The 24,144-nt window shown below is 32.0% G+C and overlaps 1 protein-coding gene across 4 annotated transcripts in view; it reads right to left on the bottom strand.

Moving 5' to 3' along the window:
- The window catches only part of FAM172A (family with sequence similarity 172 member A), a 239,878-nt gene that overhangs the window by 94,854 nt on the left and 120,880 nt on the right, over positions 1-24,144 (bottom strand). For all 4 annotated transcript variants that reach the window (XM_039335704.1, XM_039335702.1, XM_039335701.1 and 1 more), the window contains exon 8: positions 21,207-21,326. In XM_039335704.1, the coding sequence (XP_039191638.1) occupies positions 21,207-21,326 (120 nt within the window). The remainder of the gene's footprint in view (positions 1-21,206; positions 21,327-24,144) is intronic.

Genomic DNA, 24,144 nt, shown 5'->3' with positions numbered 1-24,144 from the left:
CAGATTATGTTGCACACAAAGTATGCAGGACGAAGGCAAAACTTTTATTACTTAAACAGTAATAGTTTTAAATCTGGTTTTGGTGTAGAGAACCATGCACTATAATTTAAAAATCCAATCCAGTGCTTTTAAGACTTAATTTGACAGCCAAATTTTCTTATTCCTTTTCTTTGTGGTAATGAACATTTGGTACATTTCTGAAGATAAAAAAAGGGAAATACAGCTATTAAGTAAAGTTGTATATGTTATTTTATAACCTGCAGCTTATTAATTCAGCTCTACTTAATTTTATTCTAACTCTCATGACCAGAGGAAATGAAATCATATACCAGTGGAATTAAAAGTAGGTAATATTTTTGAGCTGTTGGGCATAACTGAAAAATTGAAAGTATGTTATAGATATGTAATTTGAAGATGATACACTTTCAAACATATAACTGGAGAATAGTCAATGGACTTTGAAAACAGACAAGTTTGACAATGAACATAGGAGGCTGGGCAAATAGAAGATATAGAAATTTACACTAAATATGAGGATTTAGTGATGCTGTGCCAATTTAGTGTAGTGGTTAAGATGTCAGCTAGAAATTGGGAGATTGTGAATCTAATTCCTGTTGAAAGCATGAAGCCAGCTGGGTGACCCTTGACCAGTCACTCTCAGACCTAGGAAGCAGGCCCTGGCAAACCACTTCCAAACCACTTCCAAAATGTCAAGAAAATTGTAGGGACATGTCCAGACAGTTGTCAGAAGGCAATACTGAATGGTAGCTCCACACACAAACAGGGACTATTCTTATACTATCTCCTAAATCACAGCAGCATATCTTAAGCACCAGAAGACCTGCTAAGCATCCTTCTGAAGTTCCCAAATGCATCTGGTTGGTTACTATTTGGAATAGAATGATGGAGTAGCTAACTCTTGACCAGATCCTGCAAAACTCTTCTCAAATTCTTACAGACGTTTTTTGTAAATGGGGATGCACGATCAATTTTATAGGCAAAGAACTTTATAAACCTGTCAGAGTGTCCTACAGGAGAATATTCACATTCTCTTTCTAGGAAGGAACAAGTAATTCTAAGATGAGCTGTTGGATGCAAATCTGCAGGTGCAATAAAAACCGAGAAGTTAATTTTAATTTTTTTTATTATCCTGGCATATTCCTGTATGTGGGTATGTCACTGTGCTTAGTCACATTCATCCTTTTTCTCCATTGGGAGAATTTCAAAGTAGGAAAAAATTTGGAAGTAATCTTGTCCAAAACTCTTGTTGCCTCCCTATTTCAGAGGTCAACACAGTACATGGCAGAGCTATACTCAAAATTTGTGTTGAGAAATGTTTATGCACTAATATGTCATACAACAGCAGTACTACAAAAACACAATAGGGATATGTAACGTCATTGTAATTTGCATCTGGCTCAAAGTACACACACAACACACACACACACACACACACACACACACAGAGAGAGAGAGAGAGAGAGAGAGAGAGAGAGAGAGAGAGAGAGAGAGAGAGAGAAGTCTCTTATACCTATTTGAACTGAACAAGGTTTCAGAAGTAGGCAAAATGAAGCAAAGTGGCAATGCTTTGAGTCCTAAAAGAGCCAAGGTTGCCTACCCCTGCTCTAGACTGTTGCTTTTTCTTAATTCATGGTCAAAAATTATAGAAAGTATGATAGCTGTTAAGAGGATACCTGTTCACCTTTTGCCTTCAGTCTTCTTTGGCCAAGATCCCAACCTGTTATTCAAATATTACATTCTTCTGCACTGTCTAACTCATTCCCTATCTCTCGCGTGTCTGGCCTCTAAACTTGGCTCTTATTTTCTATACAAATACGGGACTTCTATGACTAATACAAAAACCAAAAGTATTAAGAAAATGGAGTATAAATTTCTTATAATTCTATAGAGTCTGAGATGGATTCATAGAAGGCAATAATAAAATATGTATTCCATAAAGATGAAGATGATTACTATACATTTGGTGAAGACACAGGGAGCATTTGTAAGGTTGATAGAATGAAATGATCATATCACTAATAGGAACCTTGTTGCAAGAAGATCAAATCATGAATATCACCAACATCACTAGAAGTAGAACTCATCACTGATCCTTCTGAGTTGGGTTAAACACGCTAATACAAAGCCTGACAGGCTTAAGTAATGAGCATATGAAGGGCTCTAAATGGTACTTGCAGTATATAGCAGAATCCTAATAAAATCTTGAAATCACAGATGAAAAAGAAAGGCATTGCTTTTAAATGGAAGAAATATTGCAGATAAAATATCTGTAGGAAGGCTTGAAGTTGCTGGTGTCTTTAATATTGACAAGAGCAATAATGGAAACAAGGCAATAATGGAAACAAGAACATATAAACAGGCAGAGAAAGTAAGGTAGGTAAAAGAAGAAGAAGAATAACAAATTTGTTGCGGTAAGAATAGCAAAGGAAGGAAGCAGAAAAACTTTTAAGGACCAAAGGTAAAGCTTAGCCAGTTGAATCCAAAAATTTCCTGATATTGTAGACCTGCTCCAATTCTAGCAATGAAGCCAACAGCAGTAGCTTCATCCAAGGATGAATAAAGCATTGTGGCACAGCCAACTATGCAAACAATTGTTCAGGTATGGCTGAAAGCAAAGGGGATACATAATCCTGGTGAGCACCCTGCCTTGTACTTGGAAGATAATAAAGAATTGGTAAGGGTATCATAAAGTGGTTAAAATAACTGCTTCATATAGAATGTATTACAATAGTTTTGCCTTGAGATTATAAAATAAGTTTGAGGCAAAAAGGATTAGTCTTTTTCATTAGGTGGAGTTAGTGTAAAACAGATTCAATTTAGGAACTTATTATAAAATTACATAAGTAAGTTTTAACATATGAAATACATTTTATTACACTGATGTTCTCTCAGGTATACTTTTCTATATCACTCATTCACGTTGTAACAGAAAATACTTAATAGCAATTTTGTACAAATAAGAAGTTGGTATTATTTACTTTATCTAAATTAGAAACATCTTTCTTTAAGATCAATAAAATCTACTCTCTATAGACAAAAGCTTGCAAATAATACACTTCAGACTTAATAAATGCACTGAGAGATTTCTCTAGACCAGGGATAGGCAACCTCGGCTCTTTTAGGACTCATGGACTTCAACTCCCAGAATTCCTGAGTCAGCTGCTGACTCAGGAATTCTGGGAGTTGAAGTCCATGAGTCCTAAAAGAGCCAAGGTTGCCTACCCCTGCTCTAGACTGTTGCTTTTTCTTAATTCACGGTTTAAAATTATAGAAAGTATGATAGCTGTTAAGAGGATACCTGTTCACCTTTTGCCTTCAGTCTTCTTTGGCCAAGATCCCAACCTGTTATTCAAATATTACATTCTTCTGCACTGTCTAACTCATTCTCTATCTCTCACGTGTCTGGCCTCTAAACTTGGCTCTTATTTTCTATACAAATACAGAATATCACATGTCCATCTTCAATTGAATTAGGCCTGCTGAATACTTGCTTTCATTTCTCACCCATATAAAGCAATATGCTTCTGTCCCATTCTAAATGAAGGTTTTCATTTTCTGTACTGGAAATCTATTAGTTTTGCAGCCTGTCTTCTGGCTATTTCCTTTACCTATAACTCTTCTGTCACCTAATTTTTGACACAAATTTTGAATGATACTAAAAATGTTAGAATTAGAGGGATGAAAAAGTTGTTTGCAAGTTTGGGGGAGATGAATTAGAAACTCAAGGTACATATGTTGTGGTGAAAGAAGCAGACAATATCAGTACATTGAATGCAATATTGGATACATATAAAAATCTTCAAGTTTAAACACTCACATGTTTAACTTTTAACACAAAATAAAATAGAAAACCAAGTCATTCTAACAAGAATTGGAATAAATACCACTTAATAGCACTTTCTTCTGATTTCAGATAATCATCATATACTTAGTATGCCAATTTAGGAATTATTTTATTGGAGTATATATTTATATAAATAGAAATGAATTATAAAGCTGTTTCTAAGAAAAAATATCAGAAAAAAAATCTTTCTAGTCTTGAAAACCTGATATAGAATTAATCATGACAAAGCAGGTTTCATTCACACTGTCTTATCAATGTTTTGTATCATTTTCTAAAATAATTCTTTCTAGACAGAAAGAGGTCATTTCATCTCATTTACAGAAAAATATTCAACTGAGCATGCCAACATGTGTGCTAATTCTAACTTCAGGAGGCACTGATGTAGTTAACAAAGACTACTGAAAAACCATCAGCTGGGAACAGTTCTTCATCAGTACTAAAGAGGGGGCAGAGCTGAACCAGTGACCTAGAAGTGAAAGACTTTGTAATCTGATTACCCATCTTTTGAGCTATGCAGTCCATCCCCCCTTTCATTTTTACTGATAAGAGAGAATCTTATTACCTAAGCAACTTTTGTAGTCATTTAGCAATGCAAAAGCTTTCATTTAGTGCACTAAAAGGACACTAATGGCACACTTATTAGCCTGTTTCAAGTTTTGTCTCAGTAATACTTTTTCCTATTAATTTAAAAAGAATGCATTGATATAAAATTATACAGAAATGTTTTTATAATGATTTTTGATGATGCTCTTGCTGATTATTAGAGAGCTGTTATAAAGAAGTAGAATTAACAGAGCACTTACTGTCAAACCAAAAGAAAATGTAGCCCTAAATTAGCAAATACTGAATTGTCTGCATTTCCAGACAGCACAATCATATTACAATTGAACTACAAACTTACTGACAATGAACAGATAATTCAATAAAAGTTTTCCAAAGTACAAAAAGGATTTGTAATATTGGAGTAGTTTTCTAATTCCAAAGCAGAAATTTTTATTATGCCACTGTAATGTGCAAATGTGGCAACACGCATTTCAAAAGTGTTGAAAATGATCTTATATGACAAGAGAATGCTTATATTTTTTTTCATTTCTGAAATGGTATTTAAGAGTCTCAGGAAGTAATCATGAAAAATCTTCCCTGCTTTTTGGCCTGCAGGAAAACAATTTTCTCTTTAGCTTAAGATAGTAAGAGAGTAAAAACAGAAAAATCTTGAATTCCCAAAAGCATACATGCAACTAATAACTCAGACTTAATTATTTCTAGATCTTATTTTAAATTTTGTAATCAGACAAAACAGTATGGCCTTATTTGAAAGAGCATATATTGATATTTTATAGTCCAGTAATAGCAACAAGGGTAATATTTTAAGAATAAGTAACTAAGTAATTTTATATTGTTAATTAATCAAATATGATTAATCCTTATTAACTCCTTATTAACTCCCAAAATAAAGTAGATGATATTGTATTTTATTAAGTGATAAATGACTACCCTATATACTATATTATATAATATATGTAAAAAATGAGAAGTTTTAAATAAACTCTTAAATAAGTATATGGTAGAGTTTTTAGATCGCTAATAGGAAAATCAAAATGAAGTTTGGCTTTTTTAAAGCAACCAGGTAATTTACAGACAAAATATTCTATAAATTATTTAGACTGAAGATATGTTCTGCAGAAAATTGTTTTTAAAAATAAATATTTGAGCAAAATGTATTATCATTTTGCTTATAGTAGATAAAAATATTGTGAATAATTGAAATAATTACCATTAATTTTTGAAGATATAAAAATATGTATAAAAAGTCAAAATCAGAATTTATTGAATGAAGACTGATGAATAATTTGTATTTTCTATAGCCACTCCAAGGAAGTTTTTGTAGTAACAAAGCATTAATATAGTCAAAATGTATTAGCCACTGTATAATTGCAAAACAAAATTACTTATAACTTTTAGCATTTTCAGGTAAGGAGTAAACTGTCCTGCTTTATCATATTTGACTTAGTATTTGCAAGCCAAAGGTTTGTGCGCTTGCTATGTTTCTAAACATTCTACTGGACAATGTAGAGTTCTATCATATAGAAATGGAGAGTCATATAAGTTGAAATAATAAATAAATAAACAAAGAAATGCCAGCCAAAGTTAGCTGTACATGGCTCAGAACTCTATAGATGATTTCTTGGAAAGATAAACAGAAATCTCTTGAATTGCAGTTAATGAGCACTACAGCTCATCAATTATTAATAACAAATAAGGTTTAAATATAATGTAAGCGGAGATATGTAAATTTAATCTTAAAATATCTTTAAAGCATTAATTATGGCACTTACTGACATTTTGTCAATACTGAACTACCATGGCCTTTATAAGTAGGAGAAATGCTATTATATTATTAATACTGAAGAACAGAAACATATTTTAATTCATTTTATTTTCATAACTCTAATCTGCATATTTACTGGCAAATAAATTTGAAAATGTTTAATCAGTAATTCCCACAGTTAAATTCTAGCTATACTGTGCAGAAAACATGCTGATATATTTGTATACAGATGAATATATAGTTTTAAACCAGCAAGACTTATAATGTGGATATTATTCCTTTGACCTTTGTTCAATGAAACTACAGTAACTCTTCTATAATACTTTTTCACTTGTTTTCTAAACCTACTTAATCACACTTGCTAGTAAGGAAAAGTTAGCCTTCTGCCTTTGGCAGAAATGATATTTCAAGTAAAAAAAATCCATTTTCTTGTGTGGCACATTTGATTCCCTGTTTGTTTTAAGTGCAAATAGCACCATCCTTTGTATTAGCACTGCGTTTAGATCTCACTAGATTAGACTGTACATTGGAAACAAAAAAAAAAGCAATGAATTAAACTGTCTAGATTTTTAAAAATAAGAATACCACTGTTAATTAAAGTAAGATTACAGGAATCAGCTGAGTTTTCCCCCACAATCCCAGAAGAAAGCCGCAACAGAGGATAAGCAGTGCCCTCTAGTGTAATTTACAGCAGATACAAATCTGAATAAAGGTAAGCATCATCTCAGGCTCTTTAATGAGAAATACATTGCAAGCATGCTTATATACCAACAAATGCATTGTAAATCATTATTAATCACAATAATTAATAATCAAATTATACTATATTATATCCACTGCCTAGTAGGTATACCCAATACCTGTAAACATTGTACACCACACTTTCTCTCAAAAAGTCTGACATAGCCAAGATGTCTTTAATGTTGCAGGCAGCTTAAAAAAAAAAAAACATTTCCACACAGAATAGCAGGCCATGCATAAAAGCGGGTGTCAGAAAACCCAGCAGAATCACTCACTGTGAAGATGTCTAATAGGGATTGCTGAATACACAATATAGGCAGCAGGGACTGAATGACTAAATTGGAGTGACCTGAAGGTAGTACGAAAGATTTGAATCAACAAGGTCCATACATTGTAATTAAACCTATAGTGAATGTCTGATTCTTCCCTGTTCTTTCATTAAATGGAAGGTATTTTAAATTTATTGGGTCTGATGACAACATTCTTATAATTGTGGTTCATCAGTAATCTTTTAAAGTTCATTTTTAAAAAGTACTACACAAAAGGACTCATATTGCTTTTCTGTGTCTTCTCAAGGCAACTAATAGTAGGAGCAAATTTTACTGTAAATTTGGAACAAGCCTTGGTGTATTAGTATTGAAAATTTAAGAAGACAAGATTAAAAGAATAATGCAATTAATGGCAATAAATTTCCTTCTCCTCCAAGACCAGGTTAAATACAAACATTCTGAATGAAAAGTCACATATGTTATGTTTTAGGTATACCACAAATAAATACAAAATCTGCTGTTGTATTATTTATTTATTTAAATTTATTGTCTGACCAACTCTAATTTGTAAGGCAAATAAAACTGCAATAAAGGTGTTATAAATGGGTTTACAGCTTGTTTTCCATGTAAATAGTTAATGTATTCATTGTCCTGCATTTTAATGTTGATAAATACCTTTAGCTCCATGTGTATTTTAATTTAACATTTTAACTGCAAGAAATTAAAAGGGCAGATATGAGGGATCAGAGTGACAATACTTATGTATTAAGACTCTACAGTTACTATAAAATACTGGAGGAAATTTCAATCGGCTGATGTTCACTAAATCTCCATTAAATGAAAAATATATACACAAATAGATAATTGTACAGAAAATTTCTTTACACATTTTAAGATTTTCCCATAATATAGTTCTTTAGACAGGCAAAATGAAATTCAAAAATGCAACAAACAGGTGTTTGGAAACATGTGCTGTACAAATAGCATCCTTAGGGAACTGGAAAGACCCCAGCTCCACAATGACTGTACATTTTATGACAAGTACAAACATACAACTATATATTTCATGAAGCTGTTCAAAAACTTCAAAATATTTTATTTTTAGCTATTCCTATTTTAAGTCACTACATTTTTAGAAGAATTAATTCAACAGTTTCTTTTTCTGTTGCATAAAGTCCACAGCTGGGGCTAATGTATTTTCTATTAATCTTTTAAGATAAATTGTAATAACTTACCTTTGTTATTCCATTCTTTCATTTAAATTCTTGAATAATTAACTGAATGTTGCATATGTGTATGAAGTGAAGATGAGGTCCACAAAACAGCTTCTGTTCCACCAACTAATTCATGCTTACAAACTATCTGCTTGTATCTCATTTACAAAATGCCAGGTAAAGTAGCTACTATCCTAAAATAAACCTGAAAAGCAGTGCTAAAAGATATGTATCTAATAGAATTAGAAAGCTAGATGTGCTGAAAAAAATAAACTATATATGCTCACTCTTTTTACCTTCAGAAGAATAATGGCCTTCTAATTTCTTCAGCATGCTAGTTTTAATCAAATTGAATGGAGACTCACATAATAATCATCCTTTTGCTTTGTGATCCACTATTACTTTGAGGAATTCTAAGAAATCAAAATAAGCCTGAATTTACATATGTTAAATTTCTTAAAGTATTGGGAGTACTACAAACAGAAAAGGACATTCTGGGAATAAGGGGTTGATACAATTTTGTTTAAGAAGTTGCTTGATTGTCAAGTTGATAAATACGTGCAATTATTTTTGTTAGCTATAATAAGAAATTAATAAAGAATAAAACATTACACATGAAACAGCAGGCAAAGATTATTAATTATATATCATGTCGGTTAGTTAAACCCCAAAAGAAAACTGTCCCTTTAGGGCTAAATAAGTTTATTTATTTGATATAAAAGAGTGTTGTATTTTGATTTGGAGGAGGTGAGAAATTTGCTCATATTATATTGTAAAAATACAGTTAGCACTGTTGAGAATTATGAACATAAAGTTTCATTGGGGATGAGCTGGAATGTATTAAAATTAGAACATAACATTATGTAAAAGCAAAGACAACTGTGTTAAGGTTAACAATGATTTTTTGCTGTTATGATAGTATGATTATATGATAGTATGATTTATGGTTAAACATTCAAATAATTTTAGATATATAATCCATGTGTTGAAAACAAATAAATCTATACAGAAAGATATGAAACTAATGATAGACGCAAATGGGAAATACCATCACTAATAATTATAAACAGATATCTGAAGCAGTTGAACACTATATAGTTTTTAATTCTAACCACTGTTATTGTAAGTAATATATTTAGTAAAAAAATTCAGAATAACATACTTTTTTAATTATTATATAAAGAAAATTTATTCTTTACACTAACTATTTAAATGTATTGGGTGTATGACAGTTTATTAATTTTATACAAACTATCATACAGTAAAAATTATCTTTTTCTACCTTATTCAAAATATTGTGGTCATAATTAAGAAGCAAACTTGACTTGTAACTCAGCATATCAACAATATAAAACTGAGACGGCTACTTACTAGATGTAATTTTGGGAATTACTGCTATTGTTTCTGTTACTTCACAATGCACATATACTTGAAATAATTAATTCTCACAGAATAAGCCAGTTATTTATTTCTAGAATGACTAAAGGAATACTAGTGAAACATTTTTCAACTTAAACATTTATAATGTATCAGTATCTAATTCTGGGTAGTCTGTGAAAACCATAGCTAGCTAAAATAAATATATAATAGAGTATTAAGTAGCACTTTAACGTAGCAGTGAAACTCGAAATATAAATTTTAGATTAACTGTAAATTAAAAGTTAAAATATGGGTCGGACACAACTTCGCAACTAACAACAACAAAGAGTTAAAACGCCTTTATTAATGATATGAAAACAACTTGAATTAAATATAGAAGTATAAGCTAGGCTAAATTTATACAAAAATGCAAGTACACTAAGTATTGTTGTTGTTAATTGCGAAGTCGTGTCCGACCCATCGCGACCCCATGGACAACGTTCCTCCAGGTACACTAAGTATAATGTACCCTTTAGCAAGAAAAAATATCAAATACATGATGAAACTCTAGCTGTAATGTTATTAAAATACTGACAGCATGCAATCCTATTCCTTATATTTCTCTTTATATTAATCAAGAGACTAAACATTGAATGTGATTGATAAAGCAGCTGCTAGTGGATACAAAACAACGAACATCATAATTATGGCATAAGACAATCAGCCACAACTGTCTGACTGCAAGGCACAGAATATTCTCCCTTTTTTACTAAGTTAATAATACCTCAAACAGACTTTTTTTCCATTATGCCTATGTGCAGAAAGATGTGCCCTGCAGAAAACTTTCAGTGTTTTACATGTTACAAAACTTCAAGAGGAAACTCTTTTAAGTTCTAAGATTAATGGGACCTTCATACACTGCAAACATTATACTAGTGATAGTTTATTTTATTTCATTTATCTTATTTCATTTATTTTTTATGCAGACGAGAGCGCTGTAGGCTCTCCCTGAAAGTTCCTTTCCACAACTTGGTAACCATGAATATATTTACTTAAATAAATGTCCAGGTAGTTGCCAAGCTTGATTATGACAGCTGCTATATTTGGCATATTTATGATAACTAAAGCTTGACCTACTTATTGGATCTCTCTTACCCTCTTACTTACTTTTGTCTATTGATTTACAGCAATTTGTATGGAAAAGGACAGAGTGTAAGTCTAGAGTTCTTTCCCAGCTTCTTAACCTCAATTAAGTAATAAACATCACCATTAATATCTTCACCGTAACATATGGAAGTGACAAACTTTAATGCATTCAATATATATATGTATATGTATATGTATCATTTTGAATGTATCCTGTACAATCTGCATTTTATTAATTTGAAAATTCTGAGGAAACAGTGAATGAAAAATTAACATAATTAATATGATTAATATTAAGTCCATATTCATATGAAACATTGCAGTTATATGTTAATACTAACTTTTCTTAATAAATAGATAATTTTAAAAGTATTTCTCCAACTCAAAGCATGGTCTAGATAATAGACATCAAAGGCAGAATACTTTAAAATATTTATTTTAATGTATTTTATTTAGGTTTTGTTCTTTACTTGGCGACTTAGCAGACTACATATCCTACCATATATTTATGAGATCCTATTGTTGTTACAGAATGCAGTACGCTTACCTAAATGGTTGCATTTTTTGTATTATAATAGTATGGCTTGACCATTGTTCTCAAATAGAAATTTCCCTTTGGAAAAAAAACATGTTTCAATTTAATTAATTCATGACATTGATTAAATACTGAATAACTGTATTAGATAAGGAGAAATAAAAATTAATCTATTGTGTCAATTACTTATTAATGTTTGGCATATAATAACCACTAAATAGTTGATCAATACTTCTAATATGTCAATTATTTTTCTTTTTATGGGCATCTGAAATTACTTATAGCTTCTATTGCAAAATATTCTTGCATGTTCATTTACCAGTCCAGGAGAACTGTCAGCAGTTACTACAAATAAAAAACGCAGATGCAGTTTTCAAATACAACTCACAGGTCAATGTATTCTCCTATTTTAATAATGGCTTTTCCTATTACATTCATTATTCATATAGAAAAGAGGATAGGCACTTTTTAGGTATTATATTGCTTTCTTGAGGAATATGAGCATTGTGACTTTCAGAGGCCATTTTCTAAAGATCCTAACAGTCAAATGACATCTTGGGAAATGTTATGCTCATGGTGTATTTGCATAATAATGAAGGTATCGTACATATAAGGCCAGAACTGCACTTACCCAAATTTTTATTCAAATTACGAGAATTCTTTCTATTCCTGAAACAGGGCACCCTCTAAAGTAAAATACATTACTTGTTTCAAAAAGATGAGCCAAAACTAGAATATGGATGACATATAAATTCCTTGATGTAGATTTATAGCATACTTTTCATGCCCATTGAAAGCATAAAATAGCCAACCATAAGGTATTTTCTAAATTGAGAATGAGATGCATACATTTCTTCATGTTTCAATGTATACATTTCAAAAGTCTTCAGTTTTGTTTGAATGAAGAATTTTAGGTGATATAACATGAACAATATTTTTTAATCATAGTATAAAAAAATCAAAGCAATCTCAAACATCATGCATCATAAAACAGAGAAAAAATAAAAGACATGGTTTTACTTCACATTTACAATTCAATGGTTTCCAAAGGATTCTAGTTTCTGTCATGTACGAATATTATCTATTAAATAAAAACAAAAGCCACTGTGATTAATTACATTGTTTGTTCTGTTTTTAAATACTTTTAAGTGATACTAAAACATTTAAATACACTGTAAAACATTTTTTAGGAAGAGAATCTGTGGACAAACATGGAACCTGGTCTTCAATAATTTTAAGATTAAAAAATGTGAAGATAATTTTATAATCAGGAAGGAATTGTATGGGGTCCTGGTTGGTGTAGTAATTTATAATATCCTAAAAATTTCAAAACAAGTCAGTTTCTTGTTTTTTCAGTCTTAGAAACTGCTGTGCCAAAATGAATAAAACTCATTTATGATTCTTTTGAACAAATACTACTTTTATGTATCATTGCTTAAATATTGTTATATAAAACACAGTATAGTAATTCATGGAATTGCTTTAATATATTTCACTGCTATAGTGGTATTACTCTGGAGTAGATATTTAAATATGAATGCAAGAAAATTTATGTCAATTAATTCTGGGATAAGATTTTAGTATAAATTTTAAATATAGAAAAATAATGTTTAAAATATTTTCTAATTCTTTCAAGTATATAGTTAATGTTCTGATTTTATTTTATAATCATATATTACTGATATCAATAGAATTTTACACATCAGCATTATATGCTGAAACCAATTTAAAGTAATAATATTTTAAATTAAAGAATAGTGTTACCAAGGGATTTAAAAGCTTAGATTCATACCCCAATATAAAAAGATGTTATGTATAGGTTCCTAAATGGTTAAAAAGGATGCAGGCTTTTTTTTTTTCCTAGAAGGCAAATACATTACTTCAAAATAAAATAGAAATGAGAAAATGGCATATTGTTCTGACAACTATTTTTTTTCCAACTAAATAAGAATACAGTACACTAAACTGAAGAAAGCTATCTAAAGGAGAAGAGAGATAGATCTTCTATAAACAGGGGAAAAAAACCTGTACTCTAAAAGAATGTTGGAATAAAATTGAGACATCTGCAGTAAAGTTTTACCTTCTCCCTAGAATATTTGAGATGAACTCAGTATAACACTCTCTTCCAAGAAAAGGCAAAGTGATCAATGCAAGAACACATCAGGCTCTCTTGGACAGGCCAATCAATGCAAGAAAGAACCTTGCCCAGGGCCTTATGCAAATAGAAGCACGTCCTACACCTAGGGAGGGAACATGCGCACTAGATCAATGGAATCTGAAAAACCTTACAGCTATACCAGCCTCAGACAGTAAATATATAATGATGAATCCTTCACGTTTTAGCTGAACTTTTAAACTAGTTACTTTCCCCAGCTAGGTGAAAATGAGTACAGAGATCTATATCTGGCAAGTTCAATTCAAACTTTAAAAAATAATGATGAAGTTTCATTACTCTTAGCCTCAGCAAGGCTGAGATTATTTTTTAAATAAAAATGATTAGGATTTAAATTGTCTGATTTTTTTATATACTCTCTATATTTAAAATGAACTAAATCTTTAATTCTGTTGCTGGAAATGTACATCCCTTACACTCTGGACAGTAACTGTAACTTAAATTATATAGGATTTTTTCACTAAGATCTTACATACAACAGATTACTTTGTTTATTTCTTGAATGTTTAAATACAACATGATTTATTAAACATGTTTGTAAATTGGTTTCTATTTCCAGTTGTAAAGTATATGCATTTCTGCAGAAATATAAATTCAAATGTAGAATTCATTGAGAAGAATAGTGTTAGACTTTTCAAATAGTCTTTTGAAGACTTCTAAACAGCGACTTTCAAATTATAATTTGGGGCAAAAACTCTAAAGAGAAATATTTTAACACAGAATCAACATTTATAAATTTCATCAAATGGATACTGAATTATAGTAACTGAACTGCTATTATACGGCATGGTGTTACATTACATAACATCATAACATAAGCATACTCAAGCAAAGAAGGCAGCAACTAGCCTAACATTGTGGTCCAAAAGATCATCCAAATGGTGGAGATAATGAAAAATCAATTTTTAAAATCTGCATTGGATTCAGACATTGGAAGTCTGTCCAATGTCTGTCATGTTTCTCCTCATCCCATCCTCTTCATCATTGCTCACTTCATAGAAAATCACTGTTCTATCAGGAGTTATAACTATGGGGTGCTCCTTGGTTGGTTATGTTTGAAAGTATTCTGCAGCTGACACAGTAAGCTGAAAACAAATGTCGAGCTGCTGTTTCCAAACACATTGTTCAGGAAAGGACCAGTTAATGCAAATGAGCACTTCTATCAGTGATCCTGGTTTGTGCTATGCCATGTCTGATCCACCTACATGAAGCACAATGTGTGCCATCACAAGTTACTACAAATGGTTAGTATGCTTGCTTATCTGCATAATATTTTAGTGCATCCACCTAATTTCTTCTGCCAGTTAAGAATGGCTAAATAACAGTAGAAAGTCCTTTTCTGTTATGTTTATATTTGCAACAATATACAAACCAGAGACTATTGTAGGTTAGTTAGAATCATGATTTGTTTTGTACCTATTTTTAAGTAAATTCTGCAAGTCTAAATAAGCAACACATAGAATTAGTTATTGTGATTTGTTTTATATTCTTATTGCTAAAAGAATCCAAGCAAATGACCATACTGAACACCAGTTTTTGAAGAGAAGTGAAACCTGCACATAAGCTCCCTGTTTCCTCTTTTTTGTATGTATTATTGTATAATATTAAGCAGTTGGCATTCCATTTTGCTTAATTTTAACCAAATGCAACCTTCTTTTGCCAAAGTTATTTTAATTTCTACCATATTTGTGACATAAAAATCATTTCAGAAGAAAATTAGAGAAGCACAAATCATAACAATATTTTTGTTTGTTTGATATGTTTCTCTGGCAGCTTATATAGCATTTTTACCAAGCCAGCATTTAGGATCTTTCAAAATGTATTTATATGTTAAACGGCAGAAAACAAGTAGCATTTGCACTAAGTTTAGCATCATTTTTTTAATTATTTCAGTTTAAAACTGAATATATTTTATGAGCCAGTTTGGTGTAATGATTAAGGCATCAAATTAGAAGCTGGATGATTTTGAGTATTAGTCCTACTGACACAAAGCCAGCTGGGTGACCTTCGGCTGGTCATTCTCTCTCAACCTTAGGAAGGCAGCCATGGCAAACCACTTCTGAAATCTTGCCAAGAAAACTTCAGGGACTTGTCTAGACAGTCACCAGGAACCAACAATGACTGGAAGGCATAAAAAAAAAACCTAACATATTTTATATCTGGGCCAGTATGGAGCACTTATTGTAGTGATTTCTTAAAATAATATATTATTTTTCATAAAAAATTAATTACCCATGTTCTCTAATAAGTATCTGGTGTTTAGGGCTTTATGTACATGCATAATGTACATCAGTGACAATTCTAGATTGCCTCTGCTATTCTCATTACCTTTGCAGCCTTAATTACGTTTCACTTCATTGTGCTTATCTACTATCCTGTCAATGGCAGGTAGTCCTTGCTTAACTGCCCTCTTTAGCAACCTTTTAAAGTTACAACAAAGCTGAAAAGAGTAATTTTATGACCAGTCCTCACATATATGACAATCATAGCATTCCCACATCATGTGATTGAAATTTGGGCACTTTGCAACTGGCAGGCATTTATGACAGTTGTAGCATCAATCAAATTGTCATTTGCACACTTCAAAGCTGGCTTCTGACAAAACAAAATCAACAAAGAAGCCAGCGGTAAAGTCACAGGTTGTGGTCAGTGTTTAATTACTGCAGTGGAACTAATATCAGTAAGTCCAGCACAGTATCATGATGTTTCACTTAACAATTTAGCAATGGAGCTGTTAGTCACAATTGTAATAATTAAGTATGGACTTCCTGTACCTCTCAAAAAAGAAGTGAAAGTGGATTTATCATTGGAATCTAACAAGAAAGAACAATACATATAATGTGTAATATATGAAACTGCTGCATCCTGGCCTCATTTGGTTACAGTACTAGGTCATGTTTTACTATACAGGAATGAACCCATCTGGTTGTAAGGAAATCAGAAGCATTTGTTCCTTGTTTAGAATTATCTCTGACTTGTCTTTATATGCAAACTGGGTGAAATTATGATTAACTTTAATTATGATTTGTCCAAATAGGCCAATGTAAAACTACAGTTTACAGTAATTCACTCATATTGCTGGATAAAAGATGAGAAAACCTATTTAGCCTAAATATTATTCATGATTATTTCTGCATGCTGATTTTTGGTTTAGCAATGACATATAGAAGATTATCATTAGTCTTGTTCAGAAGTTAACCCAGGCCCAATCCTCTTTCTGGATGGCAGTTCCATCATTGTTTACTTATTTGCAAGTATAGGTGATAATCTAAGCTGTATTGGGTCAGGGCTGAAGTGTGATATTTCAAAATTAAGAAGTTCTCTCTCACACACATTTGCACAGGATTTTTTTGGTATTACCATCTCTTATAATATTATTTTAATAATTAATAATATTAACCTTAAGTACACATAAAGTTGAAACTCAAGTCCAAGAGTAATGCAGAGTATATTTGTAAAAATTCTCTAATGAGAATTAGAGATTAGTCTGCTTTCAATACTGGAGAACAGATTATAAAATAGTGAATAAGTGGTAAGCAAGGAATACCTGTAATAGTGATATTTGTTATGCTTTGTTGTCATACAGGGTAGAACTTGAACTAACAAGATAAAACTAAGGAGGTAGATATAGTCTATACCAGACCCTCCCCAACCTTTTGGGCACCAGGGACTGGTTCCATGGAGAAAGGTTTTTTTCTGTGGGCTGGAGGGGGCGTGGTTTTGCATGCTGCCTGCATACTGTAAGGTTTTGCTTGTTTTCATGGAACAGTTGCTGGTCCATGGACTGGAGTTGAGGACCTCTGGTCTACACATTAACAGGCTCTTCCTCTCTGTATGATATGTCAACCAGTGAAATAAATTGTGACATAAAATTGTAAGTTTTCCTTCATTGGAGTCTGAATGTTTAATGGATCCTGCCATGAGCAGAGGTTGGCCTAGATCAGGGGTGTCAACCTGCCAGCCCACAAGCCAGTTTCATCATGTTTGACACCCATGGCCAAGATGATGTCTTAAGGTTTCTATCCACAGACCTGTAATACTGTGAATCTATCCAATCACACATTCAGCCACTGTGAAGAGTCAATTCTTGCACGAGGCTTATCATTTTACCTCAGTAAGCCTCCTTCCCCCCACCCAAATATACAACTCTGAGGATTTTGAAGCACACTTTTTACCCCATAAGAGTTAAGGAATACTTGCAAGAAAAGACACAAGGCAGACATACATCCATTGTCAATCCTGAGATAACACACAACTATAGATTTCAAAAGCATAAAAAAGTTAATTTTGTGTGGATACTTCCAGACAGATGTTAACAATAAATTGCATTTCTATATTGAATTCTTTCACCAAATTCAAACCACAGACATCAATAAATACTTCCCTTATGCAACAATCTCAGCAAGGCAGGAGGAGATGATATACAAGAATGCTTATGACATTATAATTAAAGAAGCTGTCATTAGGAATAAGGTATATTATGCTGAAAGGCCACTTTCTAACATCATATTTGATTAAATTTAATCCTCAGATCTCAGTACAACATACAAAAAGTACACAATATGATAAAATAATTTCTTCAGAATTTCCTTCATATAAAACTATCTAATGGAAACATTTCTACAGCAACAATCTGATATCTTCTATCTACATCCCAAAATATGCAAAACAGGAAACCAAGGCCATCCCCATTGTTTAAAGGATGAAAATCATCAGAGCTAGATATCACATCTCAAGGACTCTATTCAGACCTTATGTTACCAGCACTTCCAGCTACATAAGACATCGGTTTACTTCCTACAAAGCCTCTTATTGTAGAAAACTATATCAAAATTGAAATCAAGTAGCTTTCCTTTTCCTCTGATGCCTGTAAATATTAAGAATCAGATTGTTTTTCTCTTCCTTGGGAGATATATGAAGAAGCTTCTTGCTGAACCTCAGTTGTCCTGACACTATCTCAAGTTCCAGGCTATCCATACAAATGCCTGATTTCTCTTTCCTCCTCCTATGTACTCTTGCTTTTTTTAAACTTAGGCCTTCTTTAAAAGTTTTTTTCTTTAGTATTATTATTTGGTAAGGGACACTGGAATATTTGTGATATACAAGAATCACATTTTTTAAAACATGGGTTTTATTTAGAGGAAGAAGTTCATTTCCTATTAATTGTCTTTAGCTGATTTTTTTTTAAATAGTCACTGTGGTTACATTGTTAAGTATATGCTTTATTCAGTAAGCATCTATAGTTTTTTTTAAGTAAGAGGAAAAAAACCCCAGATATTGCTGGCTGCTTAATGTTTGTCAATCCTTATTAAGAGTATTGATTCCCTTTCATAGCATATATAGACTTTAAACCTACTCTTCTTTCAAATTTATTCTTTAGATCTAGTTTTGCATTGTGATAGATTCATGATGTGCCAGAATTATATATTAAATTCTTCTTCCCATGCACATGCCTCCTGCCGAGACAGCAGACTATAGAAGCTGACCCTTACTGAGACCATCTTGTCTATCTGACAAAGCTCCTTTTTAACTTCTTACTTATTGCTTATTTTCTGCAATGGGGAAATTTTTTTTTTAGCTCTGCTTGTGATAATTTCACAGGCCCTGAGTACCCTGACCTTAGAAGCCCCAAGGTCAGAAGTCAAATTGTGTTCTGAAACATCTGTAAGCGTTATATTAAAGAAGAACAAAAGTGAAGAGATATCCACCAGCATGACAAGAGAAACAAGCAAAATGGGAATGACACATTGATCATCTGTTAGCCATGCTATCTCAAGCCAAGAGCTACAAATGGATAGAGGGATGGTAATGGGAGAAACAATACAAATTCAAAACATTTCTTACACTTGAATCCATAAATAATCATATCCAGTATTTTATATGTTTTCCTTACAGATTTTTTTATATTACTTTAAAAAGATTAAACTAAAATTAAAGATTACAACAAAAATTTGAAAATCATACGGGTCATCTATAATGCTGTTCAAAATTTAAATAAAAGGGATTGCATTTCAGTTGCTTACTGATTAGACATCATTTCCTGGTTATTAGAAATGTAAACATAAAAATAGCTAGTCATGTCAACCAAATCTTTATGTCATTAATCCAATAATTAATATTTTTCTATCCACAATTCATAATACATGAACAGCATGTAACATTTTGAAAAGGATAATTTTGTCAAACACTGGAAGCCAAGGCAAACTTAGTCCTTCAGTTTTTATTGTTGGCTTTCAAAGTATTTATATACACTTTTATGTGTTTTAGTATATTAAATGATTTCATCATTGCACAAAAAACTATAGTTATTGGATGATGCAAGTATTGGATAACTAAAATTATAAAATGAAACTTTTACTATGTATTGCCTATGTATTTAGTTTAGTAAATTCCAGCAAACAAGTACAGCAAAATCTTTTATGTTCTCTCATTTCATCTCATCTCATTTACTATGTAGTCAAAGAATAATTGAAAAAATGTTTTAACATAAATGATTTAACAGGGTTAATTCTCTATATAAAAAACAACCGTATCTTAAATCAACATCAAAACAGGAATGAGTTTTAAAGCTGTACTGTAATTTCTATCTATATAAATGATATAGCAATATTAGTAACTATGGCAGTATTTTTCTATATTAAAAGTGAGCTTAAGTTTAAACTTATTAAACTTATTAAAGCTGTTTACACTAAACATCTTGATTATTTTAGAAAGCTTTGTTACTCCTAATGCTGTATTTCTCTTATGTTTTATATAAAAAATAATGTATATATCGTGTACTTGTATAAGTATTTATTTCATTTTTTTGCATAGAAGGATAGAAAAATTCAAATTACACAGTTAATGTCATCAATGAAGCATTACAAAAGTGAAAGAGAAAAAAGAACAGACATTTATATATTTTACATATAAGTTTTTATCTATTGAGCAGAGTGGGTAGGTTCTGGGTCTACTCAGGGAAACAGTTCCATCTTCTGGGACTCAGGAGAAGCTGCTTCTATTGTGGCACGTAGCCTATCAAATATCCTCCCCTAGAGATTCAGTTGGCCTGATTTTGTTGGGTTTCCAGAAGTCTGTAAAACCCTTATTTTTCTCACAAGCATAATGGCCAGGTTCTTAGTAGATTATGTTGATTATATGTTGATTGAGGATTATGTTTAAGGAGCTTTGTCTTTGGTATTTTGCATTCCACATGGGCTTATTAATTTTATTTGCATTTATGCTATTTTTATTGTTTTTATTTATGTTTCATTTATTTTATTTTATTTATTTTTGTGTTATTTTATTGTGAGCCAACCAGAGTTATTTGCTCAAGATGACAACTATATTTGCTAAATAAATAAACAAGACAAGTATTGTTTGAAATCAAGTCTATAACAGAATTTTAAGATTCACTTCTTCAGTTTATCCAATTGCTGACATCTTTCTAGTTAGCAAAGGAACAAAAATGAATATGCTCTCTACTTACAAAAGACTAAGATGCAAGCGTATATATCGTAAAACAAAAGAAAAGGCTAATTATTGCAAATATATGTTCAAAGCAATATATGGAATCACAAAATGATATTAACTTACCAATTCCACAAATGCCAATCCACCATAACTATGAGCAACAACAAATACATTTTCAGCTAACGACTGGGAGATAAAGTGGTCCCACACATAAATTGCATGTTCTTCAGGAGAGCCATTTTCCTAAAAAGAAAAGGTGAAAAATAATATTTTATTTGTCTGTACTTTTATTTATTTGTCAAATTTATATGGCTGCCATCTCATATAAAGTGGGTGGTGTATAATAAAACCAGCAATTAAAACGTTCCGTAAAACCAGTTAAAAATAATGAACTTAAATAATGCAAGTTTACAAGAGGGAAAATATTATATAGCTAGCATTAGTTAAGTAGCATGTAAAATTTTAAATGTAAACATCTGTGAAAATTAAATCAAGTAATCTGTCTTTTTTCAGTGGAGGAAAACAACAAACCTGATTTAAAGGCCAGTTCATCATACTCTGAGTATAATATATATTAAATTCGAATACCTGTTTACAAGATACAAAAGTTTTTTGGGACTTGCAACAGGTTAGGATTACCCTCATTTCTCTGTTAAAAAAACAAAACAAAACAAAAACCCTAGATATTGATCCTGAATAGTCTTTTACAGATCCTATCTTTAGGCCATTTTATTAATACATCGTAACAGCAAACTGAAATTAAATTAAATTAAATTACTGTTGTTGGGATCAGTTGATGGGGTACTAATGCTGTTGTTCCCTTTCTTGAATCTACATTTCAATATCCTACTAGAAAAAATAGCTTCCTTGATAGAATAAATTGGGGGCTCTGGGTAGACTAAAGAGGGGTCTTTGGTAGAGATGGACAAAAATAAATCAGTAGGAAGTGTTGTTTTGTCCTGTGCTGAAATCTGAGATGGCTAGACACTCCATTAAAATTTAGTTCAGGAGCTAATGATTGCCCACATTTTTTATTCTTTTATCATATTGTTATAAAAATGACATTGTAAAAAATGGTATACAGTAATGTTGTATGATATGATTAGACGTTAACATTCTACTGTTTAGGTAGCTTACAGCATTAAAAATAGAGAAATGAAAGATTATCAATATTAATATTATCAATATTAATTACCATTTAGGGTAATATTACAAGCATAAAATGCAACATTACAAATATAAAATGATTTGCCCATTCTTGTTGTACATTAAAAAAAAAGACCACAATTTAAACTTTAAGGGTGACTATTCAGTGGCTATTCAGTTTTCTTCAAGGATTTTGGTCTACAGTGACTCCATTTAAGAATATTCTGTTTAGACAGTATATCATGTTAATAGATAGTATTCATCAGTTCTAAGAAAAATGGAAAAACCTATCTTTTTACTATGCTAAAATCAACATTTTCACCAGGTAATTACATTTGTCCTTATTTTTATTCTATTATTCTTTAAAGCAGTGCTTTTTAAAGTTTTTGCTCTCATAAACCCTTCCCACTTTTAAAAACTATGAAGAATCCCAAAAGAGCGTTTGATTATATAGATTATACTTATTAGTATTTACCATATTAACAATTAAAATTGACACTTTTGTAGAATATTTTTATTGAATCATGTGAAAGTAACAATACATTTACAATAACAAGTAAAAAACAATAATGAAAGGAGTGATGTTGCTTGCGAAGTATGCAAATGACTTCAATATCTGGCAAATAATTTTGATTTTACAGACCTCATCTATAAGATTCTCTAGATCAGTGATGGCGAACCTTTTAGAGACCCAGTGCCCAAAAACTGCCTCGCCTATCCCGACCCTGCCTCTCCTGCCCGCAGGGCCACCCTCCACGGCCTGCCACAGCAGATTGCCCAGGTGGCCCCTCAGCATAATGGTAGCCACGCTCTCTTTGTCCTGCAGCATCATCTGTACACGATGGGGCACGAGGGTGGGGTCTTGTCCCCACTGCCTGGCTGTCATGTCCTTGGCTGTGGTGCTTTGCGCAGGCTGCGCCCGGGGTGAGTCTCCTCGGGGAGGCTGCTGGTGTGGAGGGGGCCACGGGGATAGTGGGGTTGGGCGACAGTGTGCGTGCCCACAGAGAGGTTCGCCACCACTGCCCTAGATGTTCTTGGACCACATTCTTAAAAAACGCTATTCTCAGAGATCATATTCAGTCCTAATAGATATTACAATACAATTAAACACTGCATAATCAAAAAGACTGAACACAAAAAATTAGAAAATCCTGGTGCTAAAGTATATATACATAAATAAAATTTTCTATCCACCTACGAAGCAAATACTTCATTCTCACAGCTCTTCACATATATAATAATAAGCTGAGAAATATACAATTAAATAAACCAAAGTAGCCAATCAAAATGATAAGAGGGAACTCTGTGGTGTTCAGAGTAGCTACTGACTATGTAGACAGCAGTAGCTATTATAGCCATACAATGCTTTGAAGGTTGTATCACAATTTCAATAACCCCCCCCCCATATTCCTGAGGTGTCTCAATTTCAATCTTTTTTACCATTTTTCACACTAGTTTTGTCCTTTGTAACAAAAACAAAAATGGGGAGGGGGGCTTTCTTTGCATAACATAGATCTGTACTATTCTTCCCATCTTATGGTTTGTATACCTATGGTAAACCATGGGCTCTAAAAACTTTGCTGGGAATAGAGACTGCTACAGAGTAATTGTATGTAATACTCTTGGTTATTTTTGTGTGCCAGAAGTCAAGGGAATTATCAATTGTACAAACTGGTAATTTCTCAAGAAATCATTTTGGTCCATTAATTTCCTGACTATATCGTTTCAGTGCCAGATGATGTAGTCTCCTTTGGTCACAAAAGTTCACGATAATTTTGATACAGTTACTATCCTTCAATCTATCACACAGGGATTTGTGGGGGAAATGGAGAAGGAGGTGCTATATACATCAACATGAATTCCTAGAGGAAAGCCAGAATATTATATAAATTTAATACATTCCAAAGTAAAAAAT

This window comes from Crotalus tigris, unplaced genomic scaffold (assembly GCF_016545835.1).
Source record: "Crotalus tigris isolate CLP2741 ecotype Arizona unplaced genomic scaffold, ASM1654583v1 scf7180000017646.2482762, whole genome shotgun sequence".
Lineage (NCBI taxonomy): Eukaryota > Metazoa > Chordata > Lepidosauria > Squamata > Viperidae > Crotalus > Crotalus tigris.
Note: the sequence above shows the minus strand (reverse complement) of the source record. Positions and strands in the feature narration are given on the sequence as shown.